The sequence below is a fragment of the Lithobates pipiens genome, unplaced genomic scaffold, assembly GCF_037356315.1.
Source record: "Lithobates pipiens isolate NorthernLeopardFrog02 unplaced genomic scaffold, aLitPip1_a1.2 Scaffold_3, whole genome shotgun sequence".
Taxonomy (NCBI): domain Eukaryota; kingdom Metazoa; phylum Chordata; class Amphibia; order Anura; family Ranidae; genus Lithobates; species Lithobates pipiens.
In genome coordinates this window covers 99,372,544-99,398,914 of record NW_027507790.1, presented here as the reverse complement: position 1 = coordinate 99,398,914, position 26,371 = coordinate 99,372,544, and the positions used below count along the sequence as shown (strand labels likewise).

The following is a 26,371-nucleotide window of genomic DNA, read 5'->3' as shown; positions in this document are numbered from 1 at the left end:
GGTGGAAAAAAATGATATCTGGATGATGCCTGTAGCTGCAGGCTGTGGGAACATGACTGCCAGTTTCTTGTCCTTCTTGGGCACCCCCTCTCTCTGGGCTCATGTTATTGCCTTCCTCAACCTGGATACCATCATCAGAGCCTTCAAAACGCTGCGCATCCTCCTGTAGCATGTAGCCGATACTTTGGTCAAACAGTTCGGGGGACTCCTCCATGCATGATGGTGGGGCTAGGGAAGGAGTGACTGATGACATTGAGCCGATGGAATAGGCCTCTTTGACAGCTTAATTGACAGGCAAACTCTTAGTTATCCACTTTACCAACTCTTCTGCATGTTGTGGATCAACACGTCCAGCTGCAGGAAAAAAGGACAAGCGTGCCCCAGGGCCACATGCTAAGGATGCACCCTGTCCACGACCAGCACTGTTGGCTGTAGACACAGAGCCTGCTTGCCCTCTTTAAGTGGCCTGTGAACGCCTGCCTCTCCTTGGTGGCCTTCCAGACATGCTGTAAAATTTTATTAGCAAAACATCGCCTGAAGTTTACTAGAAAAAGCAGTTAGATATAGGCTTGGCTAGACTAGAATGCGGTGGATATATATATGTAGGAGACTGTATATATATTTAATCAGCTGCAGATCACTGAATCACCTGTAAGCCTGCTTAAAAGTTTATTTGAAAACGAACACCAGTAATGGCCTGCAGTCAGACATACTTGGCTAGACGAGAATGCAGTGGATATCTATATGTAGGAGACTGTATATATATTTTATATACTGCAGATCACTGAATAATCTGCCTGTCTGCCTGAAAGGGTATTTGAAAGCATACACCAGGAATGGCCTGCAGTCAGATATAGGCTTAACTAGACTGGAATGCAGTGGATATATATATATATATATATATATATATATGTAGGAGACTGTATATATATTTAATGCACTGCAGATCACTGAATCGCCTGCCTGCCTGAAAGTGTATTGGAAAACGTACATCGGGAATGGCCTGCAGTCAGATATAGCCTTGGCTAGACTAGACTGCAGTGTATATATATATGTGTAGGAGACTGTATATATATTTAATGCACTGCAGATCACTGAATCACCTGCCTGCCTGCCCGAGAGTGTATTTGAAAACATACACCAGGAATGGCCTGCAGTCAGATTTAGGTTTGGCTAGACTAGAATGCAGTGGATATATATATGTAGGAGACTATACATATATTTAATGCACTGCAGATCACTGAATGTTTCAGTGTTTCTCTTCTCCCTCAGTTTTTCTCCATCACTTAGCTAATGAGACCTCAAAGCTGATGGAGAGGCAAGGGTAGGTCAAACAAGGATGATATGCAGACGACTGACATCCTTCTTATCAACTGATGATGTCACTGGTCGTTAGGAGGTTGGTAGCTAGAAAGTTGTAATTGTGTAAAATGAAAACCTGTGGTTTTGTGTATCTAAACAGGCAGGTTTCCTCCACCCATCGGCTTGTATACAATTTTGGGGCAATTTTTAGGCATTTTGCCAAGGCAACCATGAAGAAACCTCAAGGCAGCCCAGTTGAAATAGGCTAGTTTAGACTTTGTTTACTTGCTAGCTAGCTGGCACATATGCTGGGGAATTTTGTATTTCTTAGTTCCAATTGGCCAAGACACACCCTCCAGAACTACATCACCCAAGAGATCTTTCCCTGTGCTGTTAGGCTCTTGTGAGCCAAGATAGCTGCATTGTTTACCTGGAAAATAATCAATAAATGCATATAGCATGGGACAGAGAGGGGCAGGGGGTATGCAGAATTATGTAGTCTACCAGCCACGACTGACAATGTTGTTTGGAATTTCAGAGCAGCAAAAGCACTTTGTTGTCAGGAAGAGAATATGCTGGGTTTCTGGCAGACCAGCAGGAAATGTTCAGTAATTATTAATAATTTATTATTTTAAATTGATAAAACATAAGGAACTATGCATTTACCAGAAAAATTAACTGAATATGTTTGTTGTTGTTTTTTTGTTTTTTTTTTTTTTTTTTTATGGTGCCCTGACATACACTTCAATAATTTAATTTTTAATTGGCTTTGTACAAAAACCAAACCTAGAGAAGCTTCATTATATACAACCCTGTACATATTTTTTTCCAATAATTCCCCAATATAGTAAGTCTTTCAAACGAATGTGGTTTTCTCACACTTACATAAATCACATTCTTGAGTTAATAGCTTGAACCAGGGTCACCAGGGTAGGGATTCACTTCTCTGTTATCAGTACTTAGATACATAATCTCCGTTGTATCTTACGCTTGACTGTTGTCTGGAGTAGTTACTTATTAAAATAATACGATCATATACAATGTGAATTATACTTTTGAACCTTTTTTCTTAGATTACTCATAGACTTAAGATAACAGCCTGAAATAACAGATGATGTCTACCTGAATGTTCTTTTATATGATTTTTTTTTTTTTTTTTGTAGACCAGTGGGCCATATATTTTAATTAGTCATATGAACATCGATTTTTCCATCTTAAATGGCTGCAAAAAGGAAGAAAATGAAAACATAGCCTGTAAATGGAACCTTACCTGTCTTACCATCAGAGACTCTTAGCCCTTGTACACACAGTCGGACATTCCGACAACAAAATCCGTCGGATTTTGTCTGAAACTGGTGTTGCATACACACAGTTGGACAAAGTTGTCGGAAAATCCGATCGTTCAGAACGTGATGACGTTTGTTCGTTACGACGGGACTACTTTCAGGCTAATAGCTAATAGCTTTGGTCTAGGAATTTGATCTGAGCATGCGTGGCACTTTATCCGATCAGAATTCTCTACAAACGATCGGACAAAGTCCGATCGGATCATGTTGTCGGAAAATTTTATAGCCCAGCTCTAAAACTTTGTCGGTCGCATATTCCGACGGAAACAGTCCGATGGAGCCCACACACGGTCGGATTATCCGACAACACGGTCCGATTGGACATTTTCCGTCAGAATGTCCGACCGCGTGTACAAGGGCTTAAAAGTAACACTTTAAGTGAGTCTGACAGGAACTTTTCCTCTTTGTATTAGCTGAAGAAAACCTTTAATGGAATACTGTATATTGTGGACAACATGTGAAGATATTAATATACCTGTAGAATAACATTCTCATGCTCATCCTCCATACGTAAATACAGAAGTTAAATACAATTCTAGACACAATTGTGTATGCATAAAATAGGGAGGTCTGGGACATTATTAAATAAAACATTTAACCACATAAATGTAATGCTGTACATACAATATACCACTTGCCAACTGCAATACATATATATATATATATATATATATATATATATATATATATATATATATATATATATATACACACTAGACATGTGCATTCCTTTTCATCTGAATGCATTTTCGTACAAATTTCGGGGATTTTCCTGTTTGTTTTAACAAATGATAACGAACGCGCAGAATCTGAAATCCGAAATAAAAAAATGCTTTATTTTCGTATCTATTATATTTTCGTATCGCTGGCTCAGATTTCTAAGAGGAAGATTGAATCTTCTCCGGTTGCTACTACAAAGCTCAGTCTATGAATTACTTGTGCAAGGACTTGGCTCGCAGTTCTAAAGAAGAAGGTTAATGTCCTTAAATCGTTACAAAGGGTTACTGGAGTATCCTATAATTACCCACTACCTATCCAAGTTCAAGTCTTCATTAAAACAATGAAAATACCATACCCCTAGACTTGTTAATGAGTCTGAAAAGAGTAGTGATCCTTTCTGATTTTTTATTTTTTTGCATATTTGTCATAACCAGATAACCAGAGTAAATACAAAATGCAGTTTTTAAACAATGGTTTCATTTATTAAGGCAAAAAAGCTGTCCAAACCTGCTCGGCTTTATGTGAAAAAGTAATTGAACCCTAAACCTAATAACTGGTAGTGCCACCCTTGACGGCAACAATTGCAATCAAGAATTTACGACAACTGGCAATGAGTCTTTCACATTGCTGTGGAGCAATTTTGGTCCACTCTTCTTTGCAGAATTGGTTTTAATTCAGCCACATAGGAGAGTTTTCAAAGCATGAATGGTCTGTGTGAGGTCATGATACAGCATCTCAATTGGATTTAAATCAGTAGTAAACGCGTTGACATGTTTTTTTGTTTTTTTCACAGATTTTTTTTCACAGAATTCTTTCTGGCAGGGTCCGGCATCTGCAGGGCTTCCAGCTGAGAATCCCCTGTGCGCATGCGCCGCTGCAGGCAGTGGCGCATTGCCAGGGGAATATCTCCTAAACCTGTATTTTTTTTACCTATAAGTAAGGCTTATTATAGGCTTACCTGTAGGTAAAAGTTGAAATTAAGACTATACAACTGCTTTAAGTCCAGGCTTTGACTAGGTCACTCCAAAACCTAAATTTTGCTTTGTTTGTACCATTTGAAGGTGGACTTGCTGTTGTTGTTTGGATCATTGTCCTGCTGCATAACCCGAGTGCACTTGAGCTTGAGGTCATGAACTGATGGCCTGACATTCTCCTTTAGGATATTCTGGTAGAGCTCAGAATTCATGGTTCAATCAATTATGGTAAGTCGTCCAGGTCCTGGCTGAAGAGCAGCCCCATATCATCATGCTACCACCACCATGTCTGACTGCTGGTACAATGTTCTTGTTATGAAATGCTGTATTCATTTTATGCCAGATTTAAGGGGACGCACTCCTTCCAAAAAGTTAAATTTTTGTCTCTTCAGTCCATAGAATATTTGCTTAAAAGTCTTTGGGATAATCAAGATGTTTTTTGGTAAATGTGAGATGAGCCTTTGTGTTCTTTTTGGTCAGCAGTGGCTTTGGCCTTGGAACTCTCTGATTGATTGTCATTTTTGCCCAGTCTCTTTCTTATTGTTGAATCATGAACACTGATCTTACCTGAGGCAAGTGAGGCCTACAGTTCTTTAGATGTTGTTATGGGTTCTTTTATGATCTCCTGGATGAGTCGTCGCCATGCTCTTGGAGTAATTTTTGTAAACTGGCCACTCCTGAGAAGGTTCACCACTGTTCCATTTGTGGAAATTGGCTCTCCTTGTGGTTCACTGGAATTCCAAAACCTTAGAAATGGCTTTGAAACTCTTCCTAGACTGATACATGTAGATTACTTTGTTTCTAATCTGTTCTTAAATTTGTGGCATGCGAATTCCATTCACTAAGAATTAAATAGTTTAAGCTCTTCAGGACACTAGACACAATGTCCCCTTTAACCCCTTCCCGCCGAGCGTACGCAGATCTGCGTACTCGGCTTCCGGGGGGTATACCGGGATGATGCCCGCACCTGCAGGCATCATCCCGGTACCGTTTTTTACAGCGGGCGATTGGCTTTCCAGCCATAACAACCGATGCGGCTAAAAGCCGCTCGGCTGTTATGCCGGAGGAGCGGGAGGGGACGTCCCCCCCTCCCGCCGCCTCTCGCCGCTGTTACTGGTGCTCCCGCTCGATCGGGAGCACCGATTAGCGATCCGTCGGCTCTGGCTGCTGGGGAGGAACTGGAACGAAGCCGTAATCGGCTTCGTTCCAGTCTCCTCATCGTAAACACGGAAGCGACGTCATGACGTCACTTCCCGTTTACTCGGCTGCCAATGGCGCCGGTTTTAAAAAAATATCCGGTATTCAGAATCGCCGTTTTCGGCGATCTGAATACATTGAAGTGTAAAGGAGGGGTGGGGGGTCTTTTAGACCCCCGATCCCTCCATAAAGAGTACCTGTCACCACCTATTACTGTCACAAGGGATGTTTACATTCCTTGTGACAGCAATAAAAGTGATCAAATTTTAATTTTTTTTTAAAAAACAATTTAGTCATTTTAAAATAAATAAAATAAATAAAAAAATAAAAAAAAATTTTTCAAAGCGCCCGCCGTCCCCGCGAGCTCGCGAAGCAAAGAAAACGCATACGGAAGTCGCGCCCGCGTATGTAAACGGTGTTCAAATCACACATGTGAGGTATCGCCGCGATCGTCAGAGCGAGAGCAATAATTCTAGCAGTAGACCTCCTCTGTAACGTTAACCTGGTAACCGTAAAAATTTTTTAAAGCGTCGCCTATTGAGATTTTTAGGTACCGTACTTTGTCGTCAATCTACAAGTGCGCGCAATTATAAAGTGTGACATGTTTGGTATCTATTTACTCGGCGTAACATTATCTTTCATATTACGCAAAAAAATTGGGCTAATTTTACTGTTTTGTTTTTTTTTTATTCATGAAAGTGTCCCTTTTCCCAAAAAGTTGCGTTTAAAACACCACTGCGCAAATACCGTGTGACATAAAATATTGCAACAATCGCCGTTTTATTCTCTAGAGCCTCTGCTAAAAAAATATATATAATGTTTGGGGGTTCCAAGTAATTTTCTAGCAAAAAATATGGATTTTAACTTGTAAACACCAAATTCCAAAAATAGGCTTAGTCATGAAAGGGTTAAACATGTTGACTCTAACATAGAGGGATATCAGCAGCACACAGTCTCCAGCATCTCTCACACCAGTCTCTTCCAGACACTTTCACCCTGTGATACCAGACTAGATTCTCAGATGACAACTCATCAGGTAGCTTCAGCAAACTCTCAGCAAAGTAGGCCTCCAGATAGCCCAACTGAGGCCTCTATAAACCACAGGCACATGGCAGAATTGCCTAGGGGACAAACAGGCCACCTAGGCTGTGACCTTTCTACTCTCAGTCTAATTTTTTTTTTCGCATTTTCAGCTACCATCTGGGAACCTCTCCCCTGGGATTGGCCAGCACTGCATAAAAATTCAGCTGCTGACTAGACTCTCCCTGCCCATGATCTTCCAGAATATTTCTGGACAAATAAGGGAAAGCAGTTAATCCTGCAGCCACTGAAACACAGAACAGACCAGAGGAATCAAACACAGCTACACTGATTACAGCGAGCAAGGACTAAATTTGCCTAACAATAAAATGCAATTCCAATGAATACAGCGGTCCAGAAGTAAATGGAACTAATTTAGCACCTATCTAGGAGTTATACACAATGAAGAGACAGTCTACTAGGAATAATGTAGTTGGTAACATCAGTTGCAGAGCAAAAAGCAGATCAGGAACAAGTGAATGCTGCCCTTTGATCACCGTAAAATAAGAAAAAAAGGCCTGATCAACATAGACTAAAAACCAAGAAACCCCCTAAAGATATGAAAATTCCAAAATAAAGTTAAAAGGGTCTTTCAACATACATAGAAATCAATACATCCCCAAAAGCCCTGAAACAAAAGCACACCTTTTTAAGAAATGCCTTGCTTTTATAAAAGAAATGTAAACTCAAACAAAGACCCTAAGGGCCGGTTCACACTGCAGGCGAGGCGAGGCGACTCCGACTTGCCTCGCCGCGACCTGCCGCGACCTCAGCGGCAACTTGCAGATGACTTCTGTATAGAAGTCAATGCAAGTCGCCCCGAGGTCGCCCAAAAGTAGTACAGGAACCTTTTTTCTGAGTCGGAGCGACTCGAGTCGATCCTCTCAGAACGGTTCCATTGTACAGAACGGGGGCGACTTGCGAGAGCGAGGCGAGGCGAGTCGTGTCGCCTCACATCGCCCGCTGTGTGAACCGGCTCTAACAACACCAAATAAAAATAATATACCCCCAAATAAATAAAAACTCCAAAATACTGCATCACTGAATCGAAAAGTTACTTTTGGAAATCCTTGCAGCAGAAAACAAAACAAAAAACAAAGTTGCTATGGATAATACAGTGTGCTAAAAGTTAACGCTGACCTCAGATTAATCGAAACAATAAATAAATAAATACATAAAACCCCAATAAAAAAATAGGGCACAAAGGGGTTGATTGCCCAAAGAGCGAAAAGAAGTAATAGTAGTGGGACTTTGAATATACAAATGGCATCCACTTGAGACAATAAACCACAGTCTTATAAAAACATACAATTTTTATTTAAAAATGACATTAAATTAGCAAGTAATAGATCAGAGCACACATAGAAAATATAAAGAGGATCACAATAAAACAGGCATACCTATGATGTGATGATTGCTTGTAATCCTATTTATATTTTTTATATATACTCTGATTGATTACTTGCTATATAAATGTAATTTTAAAATAAACATTGTATGTTTTTATATAACTTTGGTTAATTGTCTCGAATGGATGTCAGTGGTATATCCAAAGCCCCACTCCTATTACTTCTTTTCACTCTGTTATATATATGGGATAATACTCTGACAAACCACTCTAATGCTATAGTAATACACTCCACCCTATACTATTATATCAACCGATTTTGATTGCACAAAGAGATAGCAATCAGAATTAAAGAACGGTTTTCTTCCTGACACCGAATCTCTCCTTGTGCAGTTTGAAAACTTTTTCTATTCTTTCCCTGCTACATTTTCCAGTACATTGACACTATGGCTGCTTCATGCCCCCCTTTTGTAGTGAGAGGTCTGGCAACACACTGACAGGCTTGTCCTGTTATTGTCACTCTCAGCAAGCCAGTCCAGAGCAATGATGTACATCTGGCCCTGGAGCGAGCGCATCTAGATAGGAAGAGGTAAAAAATAAAGGTGTAGACAGTAAGCAGCACTGTGGTGCAAAAAAAAAAAAAAATGTTATAAAGATAAAAAATATTTTATTATAAATAAAAACCAGGGCAATTGTTTGCTTTAGTCAACTAAACATCGTCCAGTTAGAGTTTAAGCCTTCAAAAGTATACTGGGAGCTAAGCTGCTGAGTAGTTCAGGTCTCTGCTATACTGTAACATGCCACCTCACAAGCTTATTGTCAATAATCTTAACCCTAGAACACACCTGCTGGTGGTCACAGAACACCCTCCTTGCTATCTCTCACACACAGAAAACCTAATGTAAAAAAAAACAAAAAAAACGACTGCGCTAAGACATTTCTCACAGCCATCAATAGAATTCAAACCATCTTTTACTGGCCTCCTTGGGTCACTACAGATACTGTATGTACTGGTCCTTCTACCTTCTTACTGGTGTGTGCATGCTCATATTACAGGGGTTTACTAACACAGAACTCAGGTTACGGTGAATCTTCTGAGCCTCTTAGCCCTTGTACACACGGTTGGACATTCCGATAACCAAATCCATCAGATTTTGTCTGACGGATTTTGTCCGAAGCTGTTGCATAAACACAGTTGGACAAAGTTGTCAGAAAATCCAATCATACTTAACGTGATGACGTTATTTCATTAGGACGGGAATACGTTCAGGCTAGTAGCCAATAGCTTTGGTCTAGGAATTTGATCTGAGCATGCGTGGCACTTTGAATTCTCTACACATAATCGGACAAAGTTCGATCGGATCATGTTGTCGGAAAATGTTATAGCCCAGCTGGAAAACTTGGTCCGTCGGCTACTCCGACGGAAACAGTCCGATGGAGCCCACACGCTGTCGGATTATCCGACAACACGGTCCTATCGGACATTGTCCATCGGAATGTCCGACCGTGTGTACAAGGGCTTAGAGCTGTAGTATAGCAAATTAATATTTTTATAAATAGAACTAGTTCCCCCACAAACGGGGTTTTTAGGCAGCAAGAGACAGTAATAGAAGCCAATAAGAGTAGTATAAAAGGTATTTTAATATTAATTGGTAAAAACAAACATGAGCTTCACCTGAACACTTGAATAACAGACAAAATCATGTAGGTAAAGTACATATAATGTCACATGGAAGTAAAATAACAGACACAGCTATGTTACACTGTATGGGTAGATAACAGTGAGAGCATAAAACTAACGCGTTTCAACCCCAAAGGGGGTCTTCTTCAGAGATGGTGGTCTGTTAAAAGAAAAACAAGATTACACTGAATAAATGGATCCGGTGTTATACATGTTAGGGATACCCAATATTAATTTAAAATGGTTTAAATTGTATTTACTTGGGGTGAGCAGCACCCTCCTAGCTCTTTACAGCGCGTGTTCTTCTTTGATTGCCAATCAGATTGGGTGGACAAACACCCTTTTTCTTTTTCTTTCTCTTCTTCTTTTTCATACTATTCTTTCCCTTTTCCCTTCCCCCGAATTGAACACAGGAGGGTTAAACATGAGCTTGACCTAGCATAACTAACATTGAGGAACAGATTTGTCCTTATATGTATATTTTTATGCAAACATTGTTATATTAAATATGAATATGTTTCAGGGTAATGATTGGGATCTGTTGATGTCAGGGTATGAAATAGAATTTGAGAAGAGTGATCGGGTTGACACTGAGATTACCATTTTGACCTTCAAATTAATGAGAACACCTGAAAGGAAATCAGCACTATTCTGGCTTATCAAATCGTTAGAAAGATATAAGAATGAAAAGATTAATTCTTTAGGTCTCCGGGTTAAAATTTTGACTTTCCAAATATAGACCTAATTAGTAATGAATGCAAAACAGAATGGGAGGCCAACCCAAATGCCTGTTCTCAGCAAATGATGACTATCCCTGTCAGGGAGCGCACCAGGTAGATTGAACTCCTCGACAAGGAAATCCACACTTTGGAAATGGCTCTACAACCTTATGCGTCACATACCTTAGCTGTAGAAACCCGGACTAAACTCCGGGATGATCTATCTACTTATAACAAAAATATTCTACGCAAGAAGGAGTCCAAATACGGGAGGGACAAATTTGCCTTCTCAGAGGGACGAGCCCATAAATGGAGTATTAACACACAATCCAAAAAGAACGTTAATGAAGACACATCTTCCCAACATAAACATAAGTAAATTTAAGGACGTGTCTAACTCTAATGAACAAACTAAACAGGTGCAAAAGTCACGGGGAAAGTTCAAAAGGAATCGTAGTAACAGAGATTCCCCTGAGGGTAATACTAAGAAACGCATTACCGATAACACCCCAACAGGGAGACCCGAGAACGGTCGGGATCTGCACACAGATCCACAGGAGGTGTTTGCATCTGGTGAAGTCCCATGCAAACACCCCGACGACACAGGCACTTCCACTTGTGACAATGGGTCACGCAGTGGGAGAGAAAGGGATGCTATGGTATCCCAAGGGGAACCTAACCGCAATGTCGAGGCTATTTGTAACAATGGGACATTTAATGGACACGCTAGGGACACTGTAGCACCGAGCCAAAAGACACCACTGACACTGCCTCTCCCCTACCCGGGCCTCTCATTTTCCTTTCTTTATCACATCTCAGGTTCTCTTTTTTCGTATCCGCCAATAGACTATTTCGGATTATTTTGTATATGCAATGTATCCTCATATTAGTGATTACCCAGAAAAATCATGTGTCTAACTGTCATGTGTTCTAATTGATATACATTTTATTATAGTTTGCATATTTGCTTTGTTCAGGTTCTTGATAGAGACTTATATTTACATGATAATAGACGCCATTAAACTTTGTAGAGTATGATATAACTATACAACTTGATTGGTGAATCCCACCTGGCTTTTTGTGATGTTATGCCCCGACTTGCCATCTACCTTCCCTTTTCCCCCACCTTTGGATCTTCTCCCCTTCACTAGCACAACTTTCTATTTTAAAATGTTATATATATTTTTTTTTTTTTCCTCCATGCTCCTCACCCCTACACTCCCCATCCCTTTATCAGTCCCGAAGATCCTCGGTGGGTGCTCAGGGGGTACCTGGCCAGTCTCGGCTTTTGACATCGCTTAATTTTTATTTTATTTTATAATATAATAATTTTTCCTTCCGTTGGGAATATGTCTCTCTTCCCTCGAAATCTACAATGGTCCTTTGCCAATTTACAGTCCAGAGGTGAGGAGGGGACAATTGGGTCTGCCCCCTGTACTGACTCCCCGGCAAGGGTAGGAGTGGTTTCTGCCTGTATTTTACGGACAGGCCTCTCCACTGGTCCCCCCTCCCCCCTTGTTGAGGGATGGTGGACACATACTCCCTTGCCGGCGGCATCCTCGGACACTTCCGGGCGCACATCTCGGGCACGTCCGCTCGTTTGGGGGAACGTGCGTGACATATACTTCGCGCGCGTCCGTTCGGTCGAGCGAACGTGCGTGACGTTGTGATGCCACGTGCTTGCGACGGAAGCGACGTCATTTCGGGGCCGGTTTCCGGCCTTCCAGGACGCCGGGGCGGCCACACAAGGCTGATCCTATTCAGGCAGCCAATGCGTTCGGGATACACCGGTTGATTGGTGGGCGTATGCACCTGTAGCCAATCTCCAGGCTTTATATACAAACCTGCCTTCATAGGAGGTGTACATTCATCCAGGAGGAAAGAAACTTGTACCTGTTTGGTGAGCACTTATTTTCCCTTTGTATTTGACCTATATTTGGTGACGTACTGCACCAAAATAAGCCTTTTTACTGGCTGTTTAATATGCGGACTGATCTAATTAATTTACAGATCGGACTTCGGGAAACATGTTGTAGGGACTGCGCCAGTTACCCTTTGTGGATTAACGCCTAAGTCGCCGTCCCTCATCTTTACCTTCTGGAACAGTCTCCCATTAGGTCTTACAATCCAGGTAATAATCTCACCACTTGCCTGGCTGTTCTAATGAGGCTAGTATACCCGTTTGATATTTTCTCACACACTACACATATACACTTTTTTTGTATGTATACATCATCATGCACTTGACACTCTTATAGACTATGTTCCCTACTACTGTCACCCATTTCAGCGCATCTTGTTTCTGCACACCTTCACATGCGGTGTTTTTTTTTTTTTTTTTTTTTTTTTCCATGATTCTTATATATTTTTCTTCACTTTTTCACTATTCCTTTGCGCATTCTTTCTTTCTCTGCTTGAGTGCACACTCACACCGTCTTTCACCAGTCCACTTCTCATCACCTCTTCATTTCCCCCTTTCCCCTTTTCCCCATCCCCCTTCTCTTGTGTGTCATGGCTCACACAGCAGCACACATTCACACACTCACTCATCTCTGGCTATCTTTTCCTTCGTTCCCGTTTCCTAGGCTCCTTGGACTCCCAGGCATGGCCTCCCCTCCCCTTCTTTTTTTTTTTTTTTTTTTCTCTTTCTCTGTCCTGGCCTTAGAAAGCATGCTATATGGATATTTGGACAATTGGGGGTGCACGTGTGTATATATATATATGTACACATGTATACAACCTTTGGCATACATAATGAGGATATGATATCATTAGCCTCATGTCATGTATGCACTCCATGTTTCCAATATTAAATAATCCTCGCTTTTAATTAATTAATTTTTTCCTGTTGTTGGGATCTCGCTGCAGGTGTAGCTCGCCATATCTTCGGTGTACCCTTACTCGCACCTACCCCCCCGGAGTTTCCTCTTCTGGGGGGCAAGGTAATAGTGTGACCTCCCGCGAGTCACGCCAGTGGGTTTGTGACGCTGCCTCCTCTTCCCTCTGGCACCTTGGCAACACATACGGACCAGGTACTACTCAAGATGCGTAAAGGAAATTGAGACATTGCCCTATGGGGGAATCTTATCTGAAGCACTATAATCCACCTTACCTACCTGGAAGTAAATTATTGGGTAAACCATTTTAAATTAATATTGGGTATCCCTAACATGTATAACACCGGATCCATTTATTCAGTGTAATTTTGTTTTTCTTTTAACAGACCACCATCTCTGAAGAAGACCCCCTTTGGGGTTGAAACGCGTTAGTTTTATGCTCTCACTGTTATCTACCCATACAGTGTAACATAGCTGTGTCTGTTATTTTACTTCCATGTGACATTATATGTACTTTACCTACATGATTTTGTCTGTTATTCAAGTGTTCAGGTGAAGCTCATGTTTGTTTTTACCAATTAATATTAAAATACCTTTTATACTACTCTTATTGGCTTCTATTACTGTCTCTTGCTGCCTAAAAACCCCGTTTGTGGGGGAACTAGTTCTATTTGTATTTACTTGGGGTGAGCAGCACCCTCCTAGCTCTTTACAGCACTGTGTTCTTCTTTGATTATTAATATTTTTATTGCCTAGAACTGTCCATTAGTAAAAATAAATGTTTCTTTGTACAATAAAGGATGCAGAGAACTGAAAATACTAAGTAGTGTCTTTCAGTATTATCTTGTAGGAATAGTGTTTAAGAGCTAAAAATTAATGCTTTATCTATTTGGGTAGCGCCACACTAAAGGACCTTTGACCATGTGTGAATCTCTCCTTTTGCGTAACAGATCAGATGTAAGTTTCTCAACGTGTACAAGACACTGAGAGGAGTCATACAGAGCAATTATTAAACACATTCCTAGATTTGAAAGTACTTTATGCAGTTATCAGCAGACAGCATGAACCACAGAACCTCATTTAGCTGGAGAAACTTAGATTAAAGAACGAAACTGAAATATTTAAAACGTATTTACAGTTAAAACGTAATCGAATTGGCATAGATTGAAATAACTAAAATGTCAGACACAGCAGCCACCAGCAGCAGATTGGTGGAAATAGTCCTAAAAATAGGCAAACTAATGTATGGCTGACATCAATAAATAAGGCTGATGACACACAGTCGATTTTCTTGCAGCGATTACCCCCCTCTCGATTTGTCATCAAGAATGACATAATGATTTTCTTAGGCCTCTTTCACACTGACGTACCGTTCAGGCCCGCCTGTCAGTTTTTCAGGCGGACCTGAACGGGTGCTCCATAGAGGTCTATGGAGCGTCGGATGTCAGCGGTGACATGTCCGCTGACATCCGACCCGCTCCGATCCGAAAAAGTGTAACGGAGGAAAAAGCTATTTTTCCATCCGTCTGCAGATCGGATCGGATGACGACGGGCACTGTGGTCCGTCGTCATCCGATCTCCCATAGGGGAGAGCGGCGCTGTGACAGATCCGTCCCTGCGCAGTGTGCAGAGACGGACCGGTCATCTCCCTGCTCAGCGGGGATCGACGGAGTGATCCCCGCTGAGCAAACGGATATCCACGGGGCGGATCAGAACTGATCCGCCCCGTGTGAAAGGACCCTTAAGCCCCATACACACTATCAGTTTTTCTGCTGAGTTTTTCCTTCAGATTTACCAAAACCATGTAGTAGAAGGACTTGCCTGATTGCATACAAATTGAAACTCCTAAGGTTTGACCTCATATTATATGGTTTTGGTAAACCTGAAGGAAAAACTCAGCATAAAAGCTGATAGTGTGTATGGGGCTTAAGGGATCAGTAATAGTAACATGTGTTGTTCTGTTGCTCAGCAATCAAGCTTCATTAACATTTCAGCTTGGCAGGAAAACTCTTAGCCCTTGTACAAACGGTTGGACATTCCGACAACCAAATCCATCGGATTTTGTCTGACGGATTTTGTCGGAAACTGTTGCATACACACAGTCAGACAAAGTTGTCAGAAAATCCGATCGTACTTAACGTGATGACGTTATTTCGTTAGGATGGGACTACGTTCAGGCTAGTAGCCAATAGCTTTGGTCTAGGAATTTGATCTGAGCAAGCGTGGCACTTTGTCCGATCGGAATTCTCTACACATGATCGGACAAAGTCCGATCGGATCATGTTGTCGGAAAATTTTATAGTCCAGCTGGAAAAGTTGGTCCGTCGGATACTCTGACGGAAACAGTCCGATGGAGCCCACACACTGTCGGATTATCCGACAACACGGTCCTATCGGACATTGTCCATCGGAATGTCCGGCCGTGTGTAAAAGGGCTTATGCCGCATACACACAGTCAGAATTTCCAACAACAAATGTTCGAAGTGAGTTTGTTGGCGGAAATTTCTGACCATGTGTAGGCTCCATCAGACATTTTCTGTCCGAATTTCTGACAACAAAAGTTTGAGAGCTGCTTCTCACATTTTTTCAGACAAAAAACTTTGTTGACAGAAATTTCCGATCGTGTGTACACAATTCCAAAGCACAAAAGTCCACGTTCTTGGCTGTCGGAATTTCCGACAACATTTTTGTGACCGTGTGTATGCAAGACAAGTTTGAGACAACATTTGTCAGGAATAAATCCAGGATGTTTTTTGTTAGAATGTCCAATCGTGTGTACGCGGTATTAGCGGAAATTGCCTTTTTTAATCTACATTTTATTGATAGTTGTAACAAGAAAATTCCATACATGAAATTGGTCAGGAATTGGGTATCACTCCAGTATAGTCACAAAAAAAAAAAAAAAACAACAACTTGCAAGTGATAAAGAATATTATTTTCCATAATTCAATTCACACGACGTCAGAAAAGAATGACAGACTAATAAGTGGAGACTCCAAATCATATCTTAAAGACAGAAAAAGAGGAAGAAATAAGAAAAGCAATAAAAAGCCACCTTAGTCTATTGGTCAAAGCCATGTACTTTTCCCCTCCAAATGACAATGGCAACCACTTTCAGGGAGCCAACATGATCATCTTACAGTACAGTATATGCTGTAGTGTACAGGAGGTGAATTCAATTCAGGAGTAACATAAGCCAAACAACCCTGGCTTTGGTTTGGCAGGGATTTGCCAAACTTCAAAGGAGTTTGGATGCAGAACCCAAACCTCATTGAAATCAATGAGAGCCAAATCTGTCAAAATAAAAATACACATTTTGTGGGCTAATATGCAAAGGGGTGTCAAAAAATAAAGAAATAGCATGGGGGTAGGCACTGCACTGGGGAAAATATACCATAAAAAAAAAATAAAAGTAAAAATTCAATGCAGTCGGAGACAGTCATTTTTACTGACATTTTTTAAAAAAAAATTTTTTTAATTGCTGGCAAATGACCTAACAGCTGTCATTGCCAACTTATTTTGTTTAAAAATAAATGAATAAAAATACACAGACCCATATCCACCCCCCCCCCCCCAAAAGTCTTCTACGGTATGTATGGGGGGGGGGGGGGCTCTGGAGTAGTTTCTGCATTGGTAATAAATGCCATTAGCCAAAAAATGTAAAAAGTTTAATTTATTTATTTTGTAAATGTAATTTTTGCTGTGACGCATGCTTCTCCCAAAATGTATACCAGACCTTTTGAGTCTGGTATGCATTTTAAGGGTATACCTCTCAAAAAATGCACTTTCTCCCAAAAATCCATAACAGACCCTTAATCTGAGCATGCAGTCTGGCTGGCTAGAAAGGGGTACAAGCATGCGCTTCCCTTACCTCCTGAACCTTATCAGACCAATTGTCTTCAACATGGGCCCTCCCTCAAAATAGTAGCCATACACTGCTTCCACATGAATACTATGAAGCTCTTTGTGGCATTCAGAAAGTGTGGCAGAGAGGATGTTTTATATGACCCAATAGACATAGGGGCAGCATGAAATAGAAATACAGGGGGATCATCTGGGAGCGTGTTCTGTGTGGCCTTTGCAATAAGGTATTGCCCTTTTTTTCCAGAAAGGCTTTCACATCACAGGTATAAGAATGTACAGCTCCCCCCACACCCTCACCAGCACACAGCAGCAACAGAGGGCTATATCAGAGACAACTTAGCAGGGGTCTTTTACCACCAAAACAGAAACTTAAAGGAAGATTTTGCATCTTAGAATGAATAGAGGAAGTATTAGCCAGCTTAAAGTGGTTGTAAACCCTTTACAACCACTTTTCACCACACGTAAACCTATAATAAGGCTTATCTGTAGCTACCATGGATATCTCCTAAACCTGCACGGTTTAGGAGATATCCCCTGTATCAGCATGTGCCGATGTCATAGGCACATGCATACTGAAGCAAGGGCTCGTTCATGCTTAAAGTGAGTCTGTTCTGTGGTGGTCAATGAAAACGTGAGCCTGTCCAGCAATACACAAGAGAAGCACGTCTCTGCAGTGGTCATCAGTAAAGAACTAAAGCTGTGCAGTGATGATCATTGAAGAAGTTGGTCTGTGCAGTGGTGGACAGTGGGAAACGGAGTCTGTGTAATGGTGGTCAGTGGAGTATTGAGTCTGGGCAGTGATGGTCAATGAAGACATGAGTGTATAATATGGTGAGCCCTGGAGAAGCGAGTATGTATTGTGGTGGTCCATGAAGAAGTGAGTCTGTGCATTGGTGGGCACCAGGGAAATGAGTATCATTATAATTATTATTCAAGATTTATATAGCGCCAGCAGTTTACACAGCGCTTTACAATGTAGAGGGGGGACAGCACAATTACAGTACAATACAGAAGGGACAGGAGGGCCCTGCTAGTAGAGCTTACATTCTAAAGGGAGGAGGTGGTGGTACAAGTAAATAGTCAATGAAGAAGTGAGTCTGTGCATTGGTGGTAAATAAAGAAATGAGTCTGTGCAATGTGCAGTGAAGTGTGTGAATGTAGTGGTGGCCAATAGAGAACTGTATGTGTGTCAGTATTTATTTATGTTTCAATCCCATGGCAATAAATCTTCCAGCTGTGACATCAGTGGGGGGATTGGTAGTGTGCAGGCAGTGTCAGGTAGATGCAACCACCTACATGCTGCCTATGTGGGCATGTGCCTTTGACATTGTTACATCAGCAGTGATGTCCACTTTCATATTGATGAAGGCGCAATGGTGGGGATTTACTAAAACAAGAGTATGCAAAATCTGGTGCAGTTCTGCATAGAAGCCAATCAGCTTCCAGGTGTTATTGTCAAAGATTAATTGAACAAGCTGAAGTTAAAAGCTGATTGGCTACCATGCACAGATGCACCAGATTCTGGGTACTCCAATTTTAGTAAATCTTCCCCAATGTGTCCTCAGTAATATGGTGGTCGATAGGTCAAACATGCATGTCTTGTGCCGCAAGTGCCTCGGACACTAGGCACAGACCCAGTAAGTGTGAGGAAGGGTGGGTGCTCACTTTCTGCATTTTAGCACTAATATAGATATAGGACATGCAATATCTCACAAAAGTGAGTACACCCCTCACATTTTTGTAAATGTGTTAGTCTATCTTTTCATGTGACAACACTGAAGAAATTACACTTTTCTACAATGTAAAGTAGTGAGTGTATGGCTTGTATAACAGTGTCAATTTGTTGTCCCCTCAAGATAACTCAACACACAGCCATTGATGTCTAAACCACTGTCAACAAAAGTGAGTACACCCCTAAGTGAAAATACCCAAATTGGGCCCAATTAGCCCTTATCCCTCATCGTTGTCATATGACTCATTAAATATGGTGTTATCGCTCTCACTCTCTCATACTGGTCACTGGAAGTTCAAAGTGGCACCTCATAGCAAAGAACTCTCAGAGGATCTGAAAAAAATAATTGTTGCTCTACATAAAGATGGCCTAGGCCATAAGATGATTGCCAGGACCCTGAAACTGAGCTGCAGCACAGTGGCCAAGACCATACAGCTGTTTAACAAGACAGGTACCACTCAGAACAGACCTCACCGTGGTCGGCCAAAGAAGTTGAGTGCATGTACTCAGGGTCATATCCAGAGGTTGTCTTTGGGAAATAGACGTATGAGTGCTGCCAGCATTGCTGCAGAGGTTGAAGGAGTGGGGGGCCAGCCTGTCAGTGCTCAAGACAAGCAGACTAAGGACATGGTGGTCTGGTGAGACTAAGATAAATGTATTTGATTCAGATGGTGTCAAGCGTGTGTGGCGGCAACTAGGTGAGGAGTACAAAGTGTGTCTTGCCTACAGTCAAGCATAGTGGTGGAAGTGTCATGGCCAGTGATGTAAGTAACTCAGTTAAAATAAACGGAGTTACTTAACGCAGTTACTTTAGAGGGTAACTAACTGATTACTCTCCCCCTCATGGTAATGCCGTTCCCATTACTTGGGCGGCGTTACCGCAATTACAGCTACCACCCAGGAGCAGGTAGAGGGGACTAGCGAAGGAAGTGAATGTCGCCGCCTCCATTGGCGAGATTGAAACCTCACAAGCCCCGTCGCCTGGTATGGATTTAAAGGGGAAACCCTACGCCGAAAAAACAGTGTGGGGGTCCCCCCAAAGTCCATAGCAGAGCCTTATCCGAGCGCGCAGCCCGGCAGGTCAGGAAAGGAGGTGGGGACGAGCGAGCACCCCCCCTGAACCATACCAGGCCACTTGCCCTCAACATGGGGGGGTGCTTTGGGGAATGGGGGGCCCTGCGGCCCCCACACCCCAAAGCACCTTGTCCCCATGTTGATGAGGACAAGGGCCTCTTCCTGACAACCCTGGCTGTTGGTTGTCTGGGTCTGCGGGGGGTGGATTATCAGAATCCGGTAGCCTCCTTTAATAAGGGGGCCACCAGATTCCGGTCCCCTACCCTATGTGAATGAGTATGGGGTACAATGTACTCCTACCCATTCACCTGGGGAAAAAAAGTGTTAATAAAAAAATCACAACACAGGTTTTTAAAATACTTTATTAGACAGCTCCAGGGGTCTTCATCCGACTTCGGGGGTCTTCTCGCCGGGCATGCTTGGATAAGGCTCTGCTATGGACTTTGGGGGGACCCCCACTCCATTTTTATCGGTGTAGGGGTTCCCCTTTAAATCCATACCAGGAGACGGGGTGTCAATCTCGCCGATGGAGGCGGCGACATTCACTTAATTTGCCCGTCTATAGAATATAAAAAAAAAAATCACAGTTACTTTGCTGAGTAACTAATTACTTTTCCAATGTAGCAACCAAGTTACTAACGCAATTACTTTTTGGGAAGTAATTTGTTACTTAACTAATTACTTTTTTAAAGTAAGATGACCAACACTGGTCATGGCCTGGGACTGCATGGGTGCTCCTGGCACTGGGAAGCTACAGTTCATTGAGGGAACCATGAATGCCAACATGAACTGTGAGATGCTGAAGCAGAGCATGATCCCCTCCCTTCAGGGACTGGGCCTCAGGGCAGTATTCCAACATGATAATGACCCCAAACACACCTTCAAAACAACCACTGCCGTGCTAAAGAAGCTAAGGATAAAGGTGATGGACTGGACAAGCAAGTCTCCAGTCCTAAATGCTATTGAGCATCTGTGGGGCATCCTCAAATGGAAGGTGGAGGAGCGCAAAGTCTCTAACATCCACCAGCTCTGTGATGTCGTCATGGAGGAGTGGAATAAGACTCCAGTGGCAACCTGTGAAGCTCTGGTGAACTCCATGCCCAAGAGGGTTAAGGCAGTTCTGGAAAATAATGGTGGCCACAAAAAATATTGACACTTTGGGCCCAATTTGCACATTTTCCCTTAGGGGTGTACTCAGGTTTGCTGCCAGCGGTTTAGACATTAATGACTGTGTGGTGAGTTATTTTGAGGAGACGGCAAATTTACACTGTTATACAAGCTGTACACTCACTACTTTACATTGTAGCAAAGTGTCACTTCAGTGTTGGCACATGAAAAGATATAATTAAAAAAATACAAAAATGTGAGGGGTGTACTCATTTTTGTGAGATACTGTATATGCATGTTATTTGCCTGTGCTGTTTAACCTATAAATAAACATTTCTAAGTTAAACATAAGCTCAGAGTTAAAGTGATGAGATGTGAAAATTTGCTGTCAGAGTGTACAGGTCAGTGGGAGGTATGCGAACACTGCAGCGTCGACATCTTACTTTTCTTATCTGTAAACTGTGCAATAACACCAAACACTGCATGTATACAAAAATAAAACTAGCTTGTTTCCTACACTTTCTGTAGTAGATAAAGAGGTTTACAGAGAAAACCTTCAAATCTACAACACTTAGGGGTGTATTTATAGATAATTTTCGTAGCAATTCACCCAGTAAAAGTACATGTACTGTACATTTTGTGCGAGTGTGTAAGCCCTTGTACACACGGTCAGACATTCCAATGGAAAATGTCCGATCAGACCGTGTTGTCGGATAATCCGACAGTGTGTGGGCTCCATCGGACTGTTTCCGTCGGAATATCCGACCGACAAAGTTTTAGAGCTGGGCTATAAAACTTTCCGACAACATGATCCGATCGGACATTGTCCGATTGCGTGTAGAGAATTCCGATCGGACAAAGTGCCACGCATGCTCAGATCAAATTCCTAGACCAAAGCTATTGGCTACTAGCCTGAACGTAGTCCCGTCGTAACGAAATAACGTCATCACGTTACGCTCGATCGGATTTTCTGACAACTTTGTCCGACCGTGTGTATGCAACACAAGTTTCGGACAAAATCCGACGGATTTTGTTGTCGGAATGTCCGACTGTGTGTACAAGGGCTAAGGGACCTGGATTGGACCGTTTGCTTCTTCTCCAGATAGGATACAAACATATCTGTCTTTTAGAGAGACTCTAAAAGACCCGCCCTTTACACCATGTCCCCATGTTACTGGTCGGAGACCTGTTTCCCAGAATAAAGAATGTACACTCAAGATGCCTTTTCAATGCTTTTTTGTAAAAGAACTCACTACTGTAGCATAGTGACAAACCTTCCTCTGTAAAGAACACAACACCGCAGCTCCATTAGTCCTTACAATGCATAGCACAATGTTTGCAGACATACATCTTACTGAAAAGCAGCCCTTTTCCAAGCACTCTCTCCTGAGTTCTTCAGCTATGGGCCCCCTGTTCCTGAGCCCAGGCAAAGAAGGCCTCCACACTCCAGTCTACAGACCTGTAGACTGAAGTATGTCAGGGCAGGGGTAGACTAAATCCTTCCACCCACTCCTTTGTGAGCCCCTCTGACATAGGTTCCCATCTTAGGCCTCTGGACAGTCAAACCCCGTAGGGGGTGTCAGTCCTTATGTATTCACATATATGAAAGACCCACCCTTTACACTGCTTGTTAATCCTAACAAGCAGTGTAAAGTTAATCCTAATTAGCAGTAAAAGAGCTTTAATCACTTCAGCCCGGAAGAATTTGCCCCCATAATGACCAGAACATTTTTTTCGATGTGGCACTGCATCGCTTTAACTGACAATTGCGTGGTCGTGCGATGCTGTACCCAAACAAAATTGTTTGAGTACAGCGCGTCCTTTTTTTCCCCACAAATAGAGCGTTCTTTTGGTAGTATTTGATCACCTCTGCGGTTTTTATTTTTTGCACTATAAACAAAAAAGCCTGACAATTTTGAAAAAAATAACAATTTTTTTTTACTTTCTGCTATAACACATATCCAAAAAATATATATATAAAAAACAAATGTATTCATCAGTTTAGGATGATATATATTCTTATCACAATAGACGTATATTGATTGGTTTGCGCAAAAGTTATGGCGTCTACAAACTACGGGATCGATTTAGGGACTTTTATTATTTTTTAATTGTTTTTACTGGTAATGGCGGCAATCTGCGATTTTTAGTGGAACAGCGAAAGTTCTGCGGGCGTATATCGGCGTGAGCCAGTCGGCAAGTGGTTAAAGCAAGCCAACATTAATCTATCTAGCTGCTGCAATGTGAACTATTTAGAGTCCATTTTGGATAGAGTAGGCTAGTGGAGTTAAAACTGATGTCATGTTCTTTTTACTATCTGTGTCTCATTAGGGAAATTTCCTTTCCTTCCTGCTTTGTACAACAAGAAGTGAGAGGATATCTTTCCACTGTGAAGAATATCCCCTCCAATGCCGCGTAAACATGATTGGAATTTCGGCCAGCAAAAGACTGATGACAGCTTTTCATCGGAAAATGCGACTATGTGTATGCTCCATCGGAATTTAGCTGTCTGAATTCCCGCCAGCAAAAATTTGAGAGGAAATTCCGATCGTGTATATCGATGTAATCGATGTTGTCTATCACAGCCAGTGAGCCAATCAGGAGACAGAGGGGGTGAGACACATATGAGTCGGGAATGAGCCTGCTTAGGTGCCCCCCAGAGCAAGCTGCTTGCTGCAGGGCACCCAACAGGAGGAAGGAGCCAGGAGAATCGACATGGGACACGAGAAGAGGAGGACCCAGACAGTTCTGTGCAAAACAACTGCACAGAGCAGGCAAGTATGTCTTGCAAAGTATGTTTGTTATTTGAAAAAAAAGGCTTTAATATCACTTTAAAAACACATGCTGCTTGTATACGCTAATGGAGGTCAGCAACCTGTCGATTCCAATTGACCTGTCGACAGCGGACGGGTGTCGGGTCGATCGGGAACACTTTTCTACTTTACTAACTTCTGCTACTTTAGCATCAGTCCTTTCCCCAGAGATGTGCAGCTTCCTGTGTACACTGATGTAGGTAGGAGACTGCCATATATACGTATGTATGTGTGTGTGGGAAAGGGGGGGTTAAGGTGGCAGAGGACACTGCTGGAGGAGCAGAGGGCACTATTGTGTGTGTGTGTGTGGGGGGGGGGGGTTGTCAAAGGAGCAGAGGGCATTGGTATGGGGCCAGAGGGCTATAATGTGGGGAAAGGGCTAATGTGAAGGGGGCAGAGGACATTGATATGGGGGTGGGCAGAGGGTAATATTGTGGGGGGATGTTAAAGGAGCAGAGAATATTGGTATGGGGCAGAGGACACTATTGTGGGGGTGAGGGGAAAGGGCCAGAGGGCATTACTGTGAGGAGAGCAGTTATGTGAAGAAGACAGAGGATAGGAGACTATGGGAGGGGGGGGGGCAGAAGACACTACTAGGGGGTAATGTGAAGGGGCAGAGGACACTGCTATGGAGGAGGATGAGGTCCAGAAAACACTACTGTGGAGAGGGGTGATATGAAAGGGGGCAGAGGACATTGCTATGGGTGGGGGCGGAGGTCAATTCTGTGTGGGGGGCACTACTGTGGGCATGGCCAGCGGTAACATAAGGCTGCTTAAGCAGCAGCCTTGGAGCGACAGTATAGGGGTGGTGGTGGTAAAATCAGAATCCCCAGCCACTTGCAGCTGAGGCTGCAGAAAAAAGGACTTGGGAATCTGTCCTCAGTCCTCAGTCCCTTTCTCTGTCTCAAAAGTGAAACATCAGGGGTATGTTTAGACCAATGTTATTTCATCAAAGCCCCCCAACAGATATTCCAAAAAAAAAAAAATTGTCTAAAAATTATCTCTTTTATGTTGTTCAGGTAGATCTCCACCTCTGAAAGGCTGTCTACCCCTGCACTAGAAGACTGGGATAGGAAAGAAATACGATTTCCGTTCCTCTGCTGTATATTTTGAAGGGAAATTTCTCCACAATGCTTATAGTTACAGAGGGGGCTTTGTTTTAAAGCATGTTTACTGCTTGTTTAGAATATGTAAAGGCATAGTCTGGGCACAGGCTCACTTTAAATTAAAAATACTTTGATATATATGAAATATATGAATTTAGAAGTATAGACGCATAGAGTTGTTGATTCATTTCAGTATCCAGGCATACACAGTCATATTTCATCTGCCAGTTCCTATATGCATCCTATGTGTACTGATATTACATTACTTTATACAAATTTTAGCAGTATTAAAAATTACATTTTTATATAAATATTAGAGAAGTATATAATACAATGGTAACAGAGGAAAAAGCTAACGGCATAAGTCAGGACCTTGACATATCACACATACGCACATATGCGCACATATATATATATATATATATATATATATATATATATATATATATATATATATATATATATATATATATATATATATATATATATATATATATATACTGTATATGGGCTCTGTAGACTTACCTGAGATTTCATAGGCACAGTAAAACAGAGTGAGCAGACACAAGGTAAAGTGCAACGATAAAGACATGTTGTACTGAAATCTCTCTCACATCAGCTGCCAGGCTGGAACAAGACAATAGAACTGCAGAATCTGATGCAGGCCTGCCAGTTGGGTGAAGGATGTTGATACCACACAGGTCTTGCTGATTCACACATGAATTAGCCCTAATCCTCAACTCTATAAGGAGAAGCACACAGCGACTCCCTAAAACAGAAAGGAATGGCTGTAGTAGTACAGCCCCAGGCTCTAAGGTAGCAGAGATTAGACTTTACACAGAGCCTGGCAGCTTTCCCAGGGAACTGACAGTGTGAGCGAAGTTCTAGGTTTTATACTCTGCTGACAGGAAGCAATTCTACAGTACAGAGACCATTCACTCTGAGTCAGGCACACACAGCAGAGGATGGTAAACATCTGCAGACACAAGTCATTCTGATCTGGATGTACTCTTTTTATTATAGCTAAAGTTCATAAAAATGTACTGTACTCCTAAACTAAATACTTACACGCTTTGTATGCCCACACAAACACGTACAATAAAATAAAGGTCATTGTAAGAATTCATTTTCTGATTTCTTGGAGAGACACCGCTTCACATGAATCAGTACGAGTGGGTTACGCTGCCCATTTTCAGAGTAAAATGTTAGGTGCCAAAAAAACTGAGGGAACGGCTTACTCCCTCAACTATCAGAGAATTTCTCTTAGTGGCTGTAAGGATAGGGAGAGTCACCCTTTAAGTTTATACACTTCTTATTACATCTAGAATCTGCTTGCACAGACGCCATTTTTTTGTTTACTGTCATTTTGAAAGTGTAAATGATGGAAATAAAATCTAACTTTTTTTGACATATTATAAGAATGTCTAATCTGTAATTTGATGCCATTTGGAGATTTTTCCATCTTTCCTTG

The 26,371-nt window shown here is 41.9% G+C and overlaps 1 protein-coding gene across 1 annotated transcript in view; it reads right to left on the bottom strand.

The window, feature by feature from the left end:
- Positions 1 to 25,771, bottom strand: part of SUSD2 (sushi domain containing 2) — a 263,794-nt gene extending 238,023 nt beyond the window's left edge. Inside the window, exon 1 of the mRNA XM_077462081.1 lies at positions 25,426 to 25,771. Coding sequence (XP_077318207.1) covers positions 25,426 to 25,492 — 67 coding nt within the window. The 5' untranslated portion in view covers positions 25,493 to 25,771. The remainder of the gene's footprint in view (positions 1 to 25,425) is intronic.
- Positions 25,772 to 26,371: the final 600 nt, after the last annotated feature.